At 35.9% G+C, this 16,721-nt stretch overlaps 1 protein-coding gene across 3 annotated transcripts in view; it reads left to right on the top strand.

Moving 5' to 3' along the window:
- Nucleotides 1-16,721, top strand: part of GRID2 (glutamate ionotropic receptor delta type subunit 2) — a 1,390,615-nt gene that overhangs the window by 1,216,571 nt on the left and 157,323 nt on the right. For all 3 annotated transcript variants that reach the window (XM_060299788.1, XM_060299787.1, XM_030865662.2), the window contains one exon: nucleotides 15,795-15,961. In XM_060299788.1, coding sequence (XP_060155771.1) covers nucleotides 15,795-15,961 — 167 coding nt within the window. The remainder of the gene's footprint in view (nucleotides 1-15,794; nucleotides 15,962-16,721) is intronic.

Genomic DNA, 16,721 nt, shown 5'->3' with positions numbered 1-16,721 from the left:
TAGGAATAGGGCTTCCTGGTGGCACAGTGGTTGAGAGTCTGCCTGCTGATGCAGGGGACATGGGTTCGTGCCCCGGTCCGGGAAAATCCTACATGCCGCGGAGCAGGTGGGTCCGTGAGCCATGGCCACTGAGCCTGCGCATCCGGAGCCTGTGCTCTGCAACAGGACAGGCCACAACAGCGAGAGGCCCGCGTAACACAAAAAGAAAAAAAAAACCTAGGAATAAACCTACCTAAGGAGGTAAAAGACCTGTACTCAGAAAACTATAAGACACTGATGAACGAACACAGAGATGACACAAACAGATAGAGAGATATACCATGTTCTTGGATTGGAAGAATCAACATTGTGAAAATGGCTATACTAGCCAAAGCAATCTACAGATACAATGCAATCTCTATCAAATTACCAGTGGCATTTTCCACAGAACTAGAACAAAAAATTTCACAATTTGAATGGAAACACAAAAGACCCTGAATAGCCAAAGCAATCTTGAGAAAGAAAAACGGAGCTGGAGGAATCAGGCTGCCTGACTTCGGACTATACTACAAAGCTATACTAATCAACTCAGTATGGTACTGGCACAAAAACAGAAATATGGAACGGGATAGAAAGCCCAGAGATAAACCCATGCACATATGGTCACCTTATCTTTGATAAAGGAGGCAAGAATATACAATGGAGAAAAGACAGCCTCTTCAATAAGTGGTGCTGGGAAAACTGGACAGCTACATGTAAAAGAATGAAATTAGAACACTCCCTAACACCATACACAAAAATAAACTCAAAATGGATTAAAGACCCATGTGTAAGGCCAGACACTATAAAACTTTGAGAGGAAAACATAGGCAGAACACTCTGTAACATAAATCACAGCAAGATCCTTTTTGACCCACCTCCTAGAGAAAATAAAATAAAACCAAAAATAAACAAATGGGACCTAATGAAACTTAAAAGCTTTTGCACAGCAAAGGAAACCATAAACAAGATGAAAAGACAACCGTTAGAATGGGAAAAAATATTTGCAAACGAAGCAACTGACAAAGGATTAGTCTCCAAAATATACAAGCAACTGATGCAGCTCAATATCAAAAAAACCCCACCCAATCCAAAAATGGGCAGAAGACCTAAACAGACATTTCTCCAAAGAAGATATACAGATTGGCAACAAACACATGAAAGAATGCTCAACATCATTAATCATTAGAGAAATGCAAATCAAAGCTACAGTGAGGTATCACCTCACACCAGTCAGAATGGCCATCATCAAAAAGTCTACAAACAATAAATGCTGGAGAGGGTGTGGTGAAAAGGGAACCCTCTTGCACTGTTGGTGGGAATGTAAATTGATACAGCCACTACGGAGAACAGTATGGAGGTTCCTTAAAAAACTAAAAATACAACTACCATACGACCCAACAATCCCACTACTGGACATATACCCTGAGAAAACCATAATTCAAAAAGAGTCATGCACCACAATGTTAATTGCACCTCTATTTACAATAGCCAGGACATGGAAGCAACCTAAGTGTCCATCTACAGATGAATGGATAAAGAAGATGTGACACATGTATACAATGCAATATTACTCATCCATTAAAAGGAATAAAATTGAGTCATTTGTAGTGACGTGGATGGACCTGGAGTCTGTCATAGAGAGTGAAGTAAGTCAGAAAGAGGAGAGCAAATACCATGTGCTAACACATGTATATGGAATCTAAAAAAAAAAAAAATTGTTCTGAAGAACCTAGGGGCAGGATAAGAATAAAGACGCAGACGTAGAGAATGGACTTGCAGACACAGGGAGGGGGAAGGGTAAGCTGAGACGAAGTGAGAGAGTGGCATTGACATATATATACTACCAAATGTAAAATAGCTAGTGGGAAGCAGCTGCATAGCACAGGGAGATCAGCTCGGTGCTTTGTGACCACCTAGATGGATTGGTTAGGGAGGGTGGGCGGGAGACACAAGAGGGAGGGGATGTGGAGATATATGTATACATATAGCTCATTCACTTTGTTATACAGCGCCAACTAACACAACAATGTAAAGCAATTATACTCCATAAAGATGTTAAAAAAGAGGATTGTGCATGAACAAGAAATGGTCACCAAAGGGTATCTCTATTCAATCAGTTAGACATTAAAGATAAGGAACTTAAATAAATATTTGGGGTTTTCTTGTACAACTATTTCAGTTACCAGAATATTTGAGCAGGCTGTCCTGATTCCCCCCCACCCCACCAATGAAAATTAAGTTCCCCTTCCTTTAAACAACTTTAACACTTCAAGCTTCTTTCATGGTACTTACCATAAAATACATTGTGTTACAGCAATTTAGTGCTTGATTTGTCTCCACTACTGAGTTGTAAATAGCTTGAGAGCAGGGGCCAAAATCTTACTCACCTTTATATACCTTACAGATCCCTTTAGGATCTTAAAATTAATGCACAATGATTATTAGTAAAGTGAAATTCAAAGAAAGATTTCTGTAGAAATATTGTAGAAATGGAACAAAACCTAGTTCCTGGCATGATCTTGGTAGTGAGTAATCCACCACAGGCTATTGGCATCTTGGCACTATTATGAGGACACAAGTTCTGAGCATCAGTAGCTACCATGGTCTGTCTGTCAATCACCATAGCATTCTGGGGACCAGGAATTAATAATATTGGAGGTAGATGCCATTATGGATTCCTTTCCTTCCTTAAAAACGAGGCCTGGAATATGTTGATGACGTGGAGCTCCCAGATACACTTTTGCCCTCTGTTTGACCTGTATGAATTACTCTGCTGGCATGGAATTCACTGGTAAATAAATTGATGGCCCACAGTTCAACTGCTTATTCAAACATGACCTCAACAACAAAGACTAGTTGAAAAATTTTAAGTAACATCAATCAACTATTCAGATGGACTGAAAATTTCCCAGGCCAAGCCTTCAATTATTATTCTGTTGAAAGTGATTTGAGATTTTGTTGATGAGTATATTCTAGATAGTTTTAATTTATTGTTTAAAAAACATCCAAAGGACAGTGATTATATGTTTTAGTAGATGAAAAAGGCCAGGGATATTTTGAAAAACTAATATAGTTTGGGTTACTATGCAACATTTCATGGGCCTTGCTGCAGATGATAATCATACTGTTTTGGGTTTTTTTTTTTCTGCAGTCTTTTTTTTTTTATACAGCAGGTTTTTATTAGTTATCTATTTTATACCTATTAGAGTATACATGTCAATCCCAATCTCCCAATTCATCCCACCACCACCGTACCACCCCACCCCACTTCCCCCCCCTTGGTGTCCATACGTTTGTTCTCTACATCTGTGTCTCTATTTCTGCCTTGCAAACCAGTTCATCTGTACCATTTTTCTAGATTCCACATGTATCCGTTAATATATGATATTTGTTGTTCTCTTTCTGATTTCACTCTGTCTCTAGGTCCATCAACGTCTCTACAAATGACACAATTTCGTTCCTTTTTATGGCTGAGTAATATTCCATTGTATATATGTACCACACCTTCTTTATCCATTCATCTGTTGATGGTCATTTAGGTTGGTTCCATGTCCTAGCTATTGTAAAGAGTGCTGCAGTGAACTTTGGGGTGCAAGTGTCTTTTTAAATTATGGTTTTCTCTGGGTATATGCCCAGTAGTGGGATTGCTGGGTCATATGGTAATTCTATTTTTAGTTTTTTAAGGAACCTCCATACTGTTCTCCATAGTGGCTGTATCAATTTACATTCCCACCAATAGTGCAAGAGGGTCCCCTTTTCTCCACACCCTCTTCAGCATTTGTTGTTTGTAGATTTTCTGATAATGCCCATTCTAACCGGTGTGAGGTGTTACCTCATTGTAGTTTTGATTTGTGTTTCTCTAATAATTAGTGATGTTGAGCAGCTTTTCATGTGTTTGTTGACAATCTGTATATCTTCTTTGCAGAAATGTCTATTTAGGTCTTCTGCCCATCTTTTAATTGGGTTGTTTGTTGTTTTTAATATTTAGCTGCATGAGCCTTTTATATATTCTGGAGATTAATCCTTTGTCTGTTGATTCGTTTGCAAATACTTTCTCCCATTCTGAAGGTTGTTTTATCGTCCTGTTTATAGTTTCCTCTGCTGTGCAAAATCTTTTAAGTTTCATTAGGTCCCATTTGTTTATTTTTGTTTTTATTTCCATTACTCTAGGAGGTGGATTAAAAAAGACTCTTGCTGTGATTTTTGTCACAGAGTGTTCTTCCTATGTTTTCCTCTAAGAGGTTTATAGTGTCCAGTCTTACATTTAGGTCTTTAATCCATTTTAACTTTATTTTTGTTTATGGTGTTAGGGAGTGTTTTAATTTCATTCTTTTACATGTAGCTGTCCAGTTTTTCCAGCACCACTTATTGAAGAGACTGTCTTTTCTCCATTGTAGATCATTGCCTCCTTTGTCCTAGATTAGTTGACCATAGTTGCATGGGTTTATCTCCTGTTCCATTGATCTATACTTCTGTTTTTGTGCTGGTACCATATTGTCTTGATTACTGTAGCTTTGTAGTATAGTCTGAAGCCAGGAAGTCTGATTCCTCCAGCTCGTTTTCTTCCCTCAAGATTACTTTGGCTATTCGGGGTCTTTTGTGTCTCCATACAAATTTTAAGATTTTTTGTCTAGTTCTTTAAAAAATGCCATTGGTAATTTGATAAGGATTGCATTGATTCTGCAGCTTGCTTGGGTAGTATTGTCATTTTCATAATATTGATTCTTCCAATCCAGGAACATGGTATATCTCTCCATCTGTTTGTGTCATCTTTGATTTCTTTCATCAGGGTGTTATAGTTTTTACATACACGTCTTTTACCTCCTTAGGTAGGTTTATTCCTAGGTGTTTTATTATTTTAGTTGCAATGGTAAATGGGAGTGTTCCCTTAATTTCTCTTTCAGATTGTTCATTGTTAGTATATAGGAATGCAAGAGATTTCTCTGCATTAGTTTTGTATCCTGCTACTTTACCCAATTCATTGGTTAGCTCTAGTAGTTTTCTGGTGGCATCTTTAGGATTATCTATGTATAGTATCATGTCATCTGCAAACAGTGACACTTTTACTTCTTTTCCAATTTGTATTCCTTTTATTTCTTTTTCTTCTCTGATTGCCGTGGCTAGGACTTCCAAAACTATGTTGAATAATATTGGTGAGTGTGGACATTTTGTCTTGTTCCTGATCTTACAGGAAATGCTTTCATTTCTTCACCATTGGGAATAATGTTTGCTGTGGGTTTGTCGTATATGGCCTTTATTATGTTGAGGTAGGTTCCCTCTATGGCCACTTTCTGGAGAGTTTTTATCATAACTAGGTGTTGAATTTTGTCAAAAGCTTTTTCTGTATCTATTGAGATGATCACATGGTTTTTCTCCTTTAATTGGTTAATATGGTGTATCACATTGATTGATTTGCGTATATCGAAGAATCTTTGCATCCCTGGGATAAATCCCGCTTGATCATGGTTTATGATCCTTTTAATGTGCTTTGGATTCTGTTTGCTAGTATTTTGTTGAGGATTTTTGCATCTATATTCATCAGTGATATTGGTCTTTAATTTTCTTTTTTTGTAGTATCTCTGTCTGGTTTTGGTATCAGGATGATGGTGGCCTTGTAGAATGAGTTTGGGAGTATTCCTTCCTCTGCAGTTTTTTGGAAGAGTTTGAGAAGGATGGATGTTAGCTCTTCTCTAAATGTTTGATAGAATTCACCTGTGAAACCATCTGCTCCTGGGCTTTGTTGGAAGATTTTTAATCACAGTTTCAATTTCATTACTTGTGATTGGTCTGTTCATATTTTTTATTTCTTCCTGGGTCAGTGTTGGAAGGTTATGCCTTTCTAAGAAGTTGTCCATTTCTTCCAGGTTGTCCATTTTATTGGCATAGTGTTGCCTGTAGTAGTCTCTTATGATGCTTTGTATTTCTTTGGTGTCTGTTGTAACTTCTCCTTTTACATTTCTAATTTTATTGATTTGAGTCCTCTCCCTCTTTTTCTTGATAAGTCTGGCTAAAGGTTTATCAATTTTGTTTATCTTCTCAAAGAACCAGCTTTTAGTTTTATTGATCTTTGCTATTGTTTTCTTTGTTTCTATTTCATTTATTTCTGCTCTGACCTTATGATTTCTTTCATTCTGCTAACTTTGGGTTCTGTTTTTTCTTCTTTCTCTCTTTCCTTTAGGTGTAGGATTAGATTGTTTCTTTGAGATTTTTCTAGTTTCTTGAGGTAAGATTGTATTGCTATTAACTTCCCTCTTAGAACTGCTTTTGCTGCATTCCATAGGTTTTGGATCATCATGTTTTTGTTGTCATTTGTCTCTAGGTATTTTTTGATTCCCTCTTTTATTTCTTCACTGATCTCCTGGTTATTTAGTAATGTATTGTTTAGCCTCCATGTGTCTGTGTTTTTTACATTTTTTCCCTGTAATTTGTTTCTAATCTCATAGCGTTGTGGTTGGAAAAGATGCTTGATATGATTTGAATTTTCTCAAATTTAGCAAGGCTTGCACTGCGACCCAAGATGTGATCTGTCCTGGAGAATGTTCCGTTTGCACTTGAGAAGAAAGTGTAATCTGCTCTTTTCAGATGGAATGTCCTATAAATATCAATTAAATCTTTCTGGTCTGTTGTGTCATTTAAAGCTTGTGTTTCCTTCTTAATTTTCTGTCTGGATGATCTGTCCATTGGTGTAAGTGAGGTGTTAAAGTCCCCCACTATTGTTGTGTTACTGTCGATTTCCTCTTTTATAGCTGTTAACAGTTGCCTTATGTATTGAAGTACTCCTATGTTGTGTTCATATATGTTTATAATTGTTATATCTTCTTCTTGGATTGATCCCTTGATCATTATGTTGCGTCCTTCCTTGTTTCTTGTCACATTCTTTATTTTAAAGTCCATTTTGTCTGATATGAGTATTGCTACTCCAGGTTTCTTTTGATTTCCATTTGCATGGAATACCTTTTTCCATCCCCTCACTTTCAGTCTGTATGTGTCCCTAGGTCTGAAGTGGGTGTCTTGTAGACAGCATATATATGGGTCTTGTTTTTTTATCCATTCAGTGAGCCTGTGTCTTTTGGTTAGAGCATTTAATCCATTCACGTTTAATTATCAATATGTATGTTCCTATTACCATTTTCTTAATTGTTTTGGTTTGTTTTTGTAGGTCCTTTTCGTCTCTTGTGTTTCCAAGTTAGAGAAGTTCCTTTAACATTTGTTGTAGAGCTGGTTTGGTGGTGCTGAATTCTCTTAGCTTTTCCTTGTCTGAAAAGCTTTTGATTTCTCTCTCGAATCTGAATGAGATCCTTACTGGGTAGAGTAATCTTGGTTGTAGGTTCTTCCCTTTCATCACTTTAAATATTTCATGCCACTCCCTTCTGGCTTGTAGAGTTTCTGCTGAGACATCAGCTGTTAACCTTATGGGAGTTCCCTTATACGTTGTCATTTTTCCCTTGTTGCTTTTAATAGTTTTTCTTTGTCTTTAATTTTTGTCAATTTGATTACTATGTGTCTCGGCGTATTTCTTGGCATTATCCTGCCTGGGACTCTCTGTGCTCCTGGACTTGGGTGGCTATTTCCTTGCCCATGTTAGGGAAGTTTTTGACTATAATCTCTTCAAATATTTTCTTGTGTCCTTTCTTTCTCTTTTCTCCTTTTGGCACCCCTATAATGCGAATGTTGGTGTGTTTATTGTTGTCACAGAGGTCTCTCAGACTGTCTTCATTTCTTTTCATTCTTTTTTCTTTATTCTCTTCCACGACAGTGAATTCCACCATTGTGTCTTTCAGTTCACTTATCCGTTCTTCTGCCTCAGTTATTCTGCTATTGATTCCTTCTAGTGTATGTTTCATTTCAGTTATTGTATTATTCATCTCTGTTTCTTTCTTTGTTAATTCTTCTAGGTCTTTGTTAAACATTTCTTGCCTCTTCTTGATCTTTGACTCAATTCTTTTTCTGAGGTCCTGGATCATCTTCACTATCATTATTCTGAATTCTTTTTTTGATGGTTGCCTATCTCCACTTTGTTTAGTTGTTTTACTGGGGTTTTATCTTGTTCTTTCATCTGGTACATAGTCCTCTGCCTTTTCATTTTGTCTGTCTTTCTGTGAGTGTGGTTTTCATTCCGTAGGCTGCAGGACTGTAGTTCTTCAATCATACTGTTTAATGGTTCTCTTTTCTTAAAAGCATTCATAATGTTCTGTGACATTAGAATTACTAGACACATGTATATAATGGCAGTGATAATGTTACCATACATAAAGTTGTCTACAGTTCACAAAGCATTAACAACAATGCTAGAACACTTTTATAATAGCAAAGCAACATGTCTCCAACTGGGGAGGTCCCCGGATGGTTGTAAAGAAGCTGCAAGGGGATCCAGGAGGCCAGAGTGGCTGTTTGAAACAGAAGAAAATAGCAAAAACCAAAGTAGGTTGCTAGAGGAGGCTTCAAGGTCACTCCTATCTCTCTGTTACTGTACGTGTAGACCCAGAAAGCTAAAATAGAAGTATGAAATTTGGTGTTGAGGGGTAGCAGAATATGCCACCCCAAAATATGCAACATTGATATATTATTTTGAGCTGCAGACACTTGAAAGACAGTAAATGCAGGGACAGGCTTTCTCTGAACTCCATTTATTTGCCTAAAGATAAGTCCTCAAAAAGGAACTCAATTGTCATAAATTCTCTCCTCGGGAGTTTCATCAACCAGGGAATATTGACTCATCACAGAAGAGACTAGAAGTCAACACCACACCCAGACAAGCTTTTGTCACAAACTATCATACCACCCTTCTGTTCTTCTAAAGGCCATTCATCTTTGCTAAAAATCATTCACTCTCTCCTAAATGGCCTATATCCCCCCCTCCCATTCCCTATTTAGGTGGTATTTAATCCTGAATTCTAACTCACTTCTTTGAATTACTCAATTTTTCCTGGACATCTCCCTTGTATATAGGAGGCACATATGTTGATAAACTTCTGTTTGTTCTTCTCTTCTTAATCTGTCTTTCAGTACAGAGGTCTCACTCAGCTAAGAACTCCTTCCCTACAGTGATTAGTGCAAAAGATCAGAGAGAGCAAGGACTGTGGGATGACTATGCAGATATGAGTAATCAATGTAGAGGAAGCTTAACCAAGTATTTTACCCCTCCCACACAGACATTTCCAGAATATGTCAGTTTTTATAATTATATCAAGCCTCATGTTTAAATTTTTTCCTCATTATATAACTTATTTTTAATCAAAAGCATTTTATTTAAAAATTGGTGTTCATATGATGGTCAACTTCCAAGATTGTTAAAATGCATATTCCCAGGCCTCAAACACCAAACATTCCAATACAATAAGTTTGGGGTTGGGTCTGGAGTTTACATTTTTTACCAAAAAAATCCCCTGGTAATTCTAATTCTAATAGTATCACATTTTGAGAAACACTGACCCATAGTACCTAACAGAGTGCCTAGGATACGGTAGACACTCCATCAGCAGTTGCATCGAATGATTTCTTTTATCTGTTTCAAGATCCCATGGTTTGGTTGGAGTTCACTCCCAACAAAGATAAATATCCACTGAGCACAGTAAACTGGTCTGAAGGTTTTAGACCATATTTCATGCAAAACTTTTTATCAAATATCTGATATTGGCCTGGTCTAAGCAAATATATTAAAAAGGCAGTATAATTGTCCTTCAGTATTTGCAGAGGATTAGTTCCAGGACCCCCAAAATCCAGGGATGCTCAAGTCCCTGATATAAAATCATATAGTATTTGCATATAACCTACACACATCCTCCCATGTACTTTAAGTCATCTCTAGATTACTTATCATACCTAATACAATATAAATGTGATGTAAATAGTTACAAATACAATGTAAATGCTATGTAAATAGTTGCAGGCATACAGCAAATTCAACCTCCAACTTAATCTGGGAGAAATCTTTTTGGAACTTTCTGGAATTTTATTTTTTGAATATTTTCTGTGTATAGTTGGGTGAATCCATGGATGCAAAGCCCATGGATACAGAGGGCTGAGTTAAATGTATCAAATATTTAATTATATTTTCTTTCTCTACATTTATGTTTAGATATCCTATTCTTTTTCCAATATCAGAAAATACAGTCTTGGGCTTCCCTGGTGGCGCAGTGGTTGAGAGTCCACCTGCCAATGCAGGGGACACGGGTTCGTGCCCCGGTCCGGGAAGATCCCACATGCCGCAAAGCGGCTGCGCCCGTGAGCCATGGCTGCTGAGCCTGCGCATCCGGAGCCTGTGCTCCGCAATGGGAGAGGCCACAACAGTGAGAGGCCCACGTACCGCAAAAAAACAAACAAACAAAAAAGAAAATACAGTCTTACATGTTCTTCCAGTTCTGTGGATTTTTAAAGTTTGGGTTCTATGTCCATTATAATTAATGTTTTACACTATAGGAATTTATTTTGTGTATGGTGTGACATAGTGCTTTGATACTGACCTTTTAAAATAATAACTTACTATCTTTTTAAAAATATTTCTTATTTGCCACACTGATTTGGATTGCAGTCTTTGTAATATAGTCTATATATGACATTTGTATACTTTTATCAGTTCTGTAAGCTTTTATATCTATTCTGCCAATTTTCTATTCTCAAATAAGTTCTGTGCTATTTTATTTTTAAGCTTTATAGCATGTTTCACTATTTAATATTCTGTCTCCAGTCATTTTTTATTTTCAAAATTTTTTGCTATTCTCATCTATTTTCTTCCAAGTAAATATGCAAAGATTTTAATAAGTCCTAAGACATTCTTTGGACATTTTGCTTAGATTGCATTAAGTATCAAATAACATGAGGAAAACTGACATTTCTTTTACAATTGTACATCTATTCTTTTAGGAATATGTTACATCTTATCTAGAAATGAGTTCAAGTCGTCTTCGGTCACGTGTTGAAGATTTCTGTATACAATCCTACTCATTTATGGTTAAATTTATTCCAGATATTTGTATTTAGTGTAAATGGATATTTTTAGTCAAATTATATATTATCTCTTATTGATGTGTTAATAGAAAAGCAGTTGATTTTCATATATCTGTTTATAACCAATCTATATGTTGAAATCTTTCTTTTCTCTTTTTTTTTTAATTGGGGTATAGTTGCTTTACAGTGTTGTGTTAATTTCTGCTGTACAATGAAGTGAATCAGCTATATGTATACATATATCCCCTCCCTCTTGGATCTCCCTCCCACCCCCACCCATCCCATCCATCTAGGTCACCACAGAGCACTGAGCTGAGCTCCCTGCACTATACAGCTGGTTCCCACTAGCTATCTGTTTTACACATAGCAGTGCATGTACATCAATCCCAATCTCCCAATTCATCCCACCCCCCATACCCTCCACGTCTCCATACGTCCATTTCCTACATCTGCATCTCTATTCCTGCCCTGAAAATAGGTTCATCTGTACCATTTTTCTAGATTCCACACACATGTGTGAGTATACGATATTTATTTTTCTCTTTCTGACTTACTTCACTCTGTATGACAGACTCTAGGTCCAACCGCATCTCTACAAATTACCCAATTTTGTTCCTTTTCATGGCTGAGTAATATTACATTGTATATATGTACCACATCTCCATTTTCTATTATTTTTTCCATTGATTCTTGTGGACTTCATAAGTATGTCATCAAATAATGATAATTTTGTTCCAATAGCTTGAAATCAGAATTTGTTTCCTGCTTTATTGCATAGGCTAAAATGATCACAATCATGTTAAGTTTGGGGGGGTAAAGTAGGCACCATTTTCTTGGCTTTGATGGTAATACCATTAGAGTTTCAGTTTCCAAAAGATGTGCTGCTTGTTTGAGGTAGTTATTCTATTCTATACATCATTAAAGAAGAAACTTTTTATTTGTGCATTACTAGATAGGTAGATAGATAGATAGATAGATAGATAGATAGATAGATAGATAGATAGGAGATAAGTAATGGTTTTCAATTTTGTCAGATAGCTTTTCGGTATCTGTTGAAAGATCATTTAAAAATTTTATAAAGCCTCGTCTATAATATATATTATCCCAATAACTTTCCTAATACTGAAGCAGTGTTGATCGTTTTTGTTTAATAATACTACATTTTTCTTCTGCTATACCATGAAAATCAGTTTGCTGATATTTTGGGGAGAACAAGACTGAGATTTTTGGAGGTTTCTCATATTTTAGTAGCAAGGTTAATTTAGCTCTTTCTTTGTTCTAGAGACATTTTTATTTCTACTTGAGAAAATTTGGCAATTTCTCTTTTTCCAGGAAATTATCAACATTATTGATATTTTAATTTTATTCCTATAGAATCATGTATACAATTATTTTTGAACATCTTTCTGAATATTTTATTTCATTTCCAGTTTCTAACTATCTGTATTTTTAACTTTATTGATGTACAACTGCCCAAAAAGCTATATATATTTAAGGTACACAACTTGATGTTTTGATCTAAGTATACATTATGAAATGATCACCACAATGAGGCTGATCAACACATCCATCATCTCACATAGTTATGGTTTCTTGTCATAAGGACACTTAAGATATACCCTCTTAGCAAATTTCAGATATGTAATACCATGTATTGTTAACTCTACTCACCATGCTGTATGTTAAATCTCCAGAACGTATTCATCTTGCATAACTGAGATTTTGTATCCTTTGACCTCCATCTCCCCATTTCTCCCACCTCCCAGCCCCTGTCAACCACCATTCTACTCTGTGCTTCTGTGAGTCTGACTGTTTTAGATTCCACATGTAAGTGGGATCATGTAGTGTTTGTCTTTCTGTGTCTGGTTTATTTCACTTAGCATAATGTCCTCTGGGTTCATCCATGTTGTTGCAAATGGCAGAAGTTCCTTCTTATTGAAAGATGAATAATATTCCATTGTATATTCATTATTATTTATCCATTTTCTTTACCCATTCATCTGTTGATGAACATTTAAGTTGTTTCTGTATCTTGGCTATTATGAATAATGCTGTGATGACCCTGGGAGTGCATGTATATCTTTGAGATCCTGATCTCATTTCTTTTGGATATATACCCGATTGTATGGTAGTTCTGTTTTTATTTTTTTTGAGGAGCCTCCCTACTAGCTGTAACAATTTACGCCCCAACAACAGGGTACAAGGATTCCCTTTTCTCCATCTCCTCGCTTAGTCTTGTCATTTCATTTCAAATGACATGTCATGTCATTTTTGGTAATAGCCATTCTAACAAGTTTGAGATGATATCTCATTGTGGTTTTGATTTGCATTTCCCTGATGATTAGTAATATTGAGCACCTTTTCATGTATCTTTTGGCCTTTTGTATGTCTTCTTTTGAGAAATGTCCTTTTCCCATTTTTTAATCAAGTTTTATGTTTTTGCTATGGAGTCGTAGGAGTTCCCTATTTTTTTTTGACATTAACCTCTTTTCAGATATATAGTTTGCAAATATTTTTTTACCATTCTATAGCCTGCCTTTTCACTCTGTTGATTATTTCACTTGCTGTGCAGAAGCTTTTTAGTTTGATAGCTCATTTGTCTGTTTTTGCTTTTGTTTCCTATGTTTTTGATCATGTCATATCCAAAAATCATTATCCAGACAAATGTCAAGATGCTTTTACCCTGTGTTTTCTCCTAGGAATTTTACAGTTTCAGGTCCTATGCTTAAGTCTTTAATCCATTTTGAGTTGATTTTTGTATATGGTGTGAGATAGCATTCCAAGTTCATTTCCTCTGTGTGGATATCCAGTTTTCCCAGCTTCATTTATTGAAGAGATTATCCTGTCCCTATTATGTGTTCTTGGCATCCTTTCAGAAGATTAGTTGACCATAAATGTGTGGATCTGTTTCTGGGATCTCTATTTTGCTCCCTTGAACTATATGTTTGTTTTTATGCCAGTACCATAGTGTTTCAATTACTATAGCTTTGCAACATATTTTAAAATCAGGAGGCATGATGCCTCCAGCTTTGTTCTTCTTGCTCAAGTTTGCTTTGGTAATCTTGGGTCTTTTGTGGTTACATACGAATTTTAGGATTGTTTTTTCTATTTCTGTAAAGAATGCCATTGGAATTTTGATAGGGATTTTATTGAATCTGTATATCACTTTGGGTAGTCAGGATATTTTAACAATATTTTTCCAATCCATGAACATAAGATGTTTTTCCATTTATCTGTGTCCTTTTTAATTCCCTTCATTACTGTAATTTTCACTGTACAAATCTTTCACCTCTTTGGTTTAGTTTCTTCCATTCTTTTTGTTGTTTTGTAAATGGGATTTTCTTAATTTCCTTTTCAGATAGTTCATTGTTTGTGTATAGAAATGCCACAATTTTTTGTATGTTTGTGTCCTGTAACTTGACTGAATTTGTTTATTAGTTTTAGTAGTTTTTTGTATACTCTTTAGGATTTTCTGCACATATGATCATGTCATCTGCATATAGAGATAATTTCACTTCTTCCTTTCAAATGTGGATTTTTTTCTTGTCTAATTACTCTGGCTAGAACTTCCAGTACTGTATTGAATAGAAGTGATGAGAATGGACATCCTTACCTGTTACCTTTACATATCTGGAGCAGAGTCCACAGGGAAATAGGGCTGCTTCTAGGACTGCAGCCAGGACCACAGTTAGCCAACCGGCCACTGGAGTACAGGCCTACCTTCTGAAAGCATTCTTTGTCAGTTTTAGACTCCACCAGAGTTTTGCAGCCTGGGTCCCAAGGCTCACACAAAGGCACTTTTGTCTGTGGATGGCTGCCAAATTGTCGTTTCTCTGGGGGTATGAAGGTGAGGGACCTCCTATTCACCCATTTTGCTGACATCATTCCCTCTACCTGTACTTATACATTTTTTCTTTTTCCCTAATCAGATTTACCAAGAAATTACTTTCCCCTCAAATAAATAAGCAAATAAACAAACTGAATATTTGATTTAATTATTAGTTCTGTTTATTTTATGAATTCATTAAGTTCTGTATATGTAATAATTTTCTAAATTAACTTTATTAATATCAGTATTTATTTTTGATAAAATTGACTTAGGTTACTGAGGGAAAAAAAGATAATCACTAAAAGATATTGTAAACAACCCAGAATAAAGTCATGTTCCCTACATGGTGATAGACAAGGTTGTATAATTATTTTTTTCCTTATCGCAATGCCCACCAAGTTTGGCTACAAGATTACCATAGGTCACACTTGGCAACAGATTAACTTAGAAGGACAAGAAATATATCTTGCCAGCAGGCCAGTGTTAGTTATTTCTCTTCAGTGTGAGTTTTACTTGCAGAATTCATTTAGAATATACATCACAGGCAAGAAGATGATACCCAGATTGGGTGGGTGCAAAAGCCTATCTGGCTTGGAAGCCTAATAATCCAAAGGAGTCAATATCTCTTGTAACAACTCCAAAAGCACAATTTCCAGGGTCCCCAAAGACACAAGGCCAGCTATAAGAATTACTGCACTCAGAGAAGCTCAGTGACATGGTTTCCTTTCCTGCATTTACTGTTCTCCCAGTTCAGATGACATTTACTACTCAGGCGTCATTTTACATTCCAACTTTATTACATTTCCAAGAGAACAGAGCTGTAAATTAACCAGAGCCAAATTCTCATGCAGAATAGGTGTTTAGTTTGAAATACAGGTCCTATTAATTTTTTGCACAATTAAATATATACCAGTGTAACATTTTTTATCCTGTCTATATGACTTAAAATTCCAACCTTAAATCCTATTTTCTTCTTTTGTTCTCCATATTTGCACAGGTAAAATATGGAAATTATGCTTTTGTATGGGATGCAGCTGTATTGGAATACGTGGCTATCAATGACCCAGACTGCTCCTTTTACACCATTGGGAATACTGTTGCTGATCGAGGATATGGAATTGCATTGCAGCATGGCAGTCCTTACCGGGATGTTTTTTCACAAAGGTAAGATTTGTGTGTGGTCCAAATAAGAAGAGAGGAAATATAGAAAAAGGAAAATCCACTTGGTTACTCCATTTAGTTTACTACATTTTGTTCTCTTTGTTTGGAAAACCACAGTAAACAACAACAAAAGGGAATTATAAGTGATTGTTCAATAAGACATTTCCTAAAGCATGTACTAAAGTATTATTTTTCGCATAAAAAGGGAAAAGTTACTGCTGCATATAACTGGTTATTCTCAAAAAACTGATACACAAAATAAAATAAAAACTTAATTGAGTTTAGCCTCTGAATTTTTAGGAGCTGAAACTGTCATAGAGTTAGCAAAATTCATTCCTTTCTAAAAACACCAAAGCATAAAATAAACTTCAGGACCAGGTTAAAGTTTTGAAGTACATACTTATAGGGATGTTTCCATATCAATTTTGCAAAGGAAAAGAGTAAAAATTTTAGAGTCTGTCATTGGTGTCAAAGTATACGTGAAACTTTGTCATGGAAATTTAGAAGACAGTTTATTAAGAAATTATACTCATCCTCAAATCAGAATTTTCTTTATAAGTTGTTTAAGAAAGAAAATTTTAAATGTATATTTTATATTAATGATGTAGATGAAAGACTTGGGCCTGAAAGGAATTTACAAGATCACTGCATTTTATTATCTCTACTACCAAACAAGGTTGGACCTAAGAGAGAGAAATATCTTTCAGGTAGAAGTATGTTCTATTTGCCACTGATTTCTTTGATTTATTACTAGATATTTTTG

Source organism: Globicephala melas, chromosome 5 (assembly GCF_963455315.2).
Source record: "Globicephala melas chromosome 5, mGloMel1.2, whole genome shotgun sequence".
In the NCBI taxonomy this organism is placed as follows: Eukaryota; Metazoa; Chordata; class Mammalia; order Artiodactyla; family Delphinidae; genus Globicephala; species Globicephala melas.
Note: the sequence above shows the minus strand (reverse complement) of the source record. Positions and strands in the feature narration are given on the sequence as shown.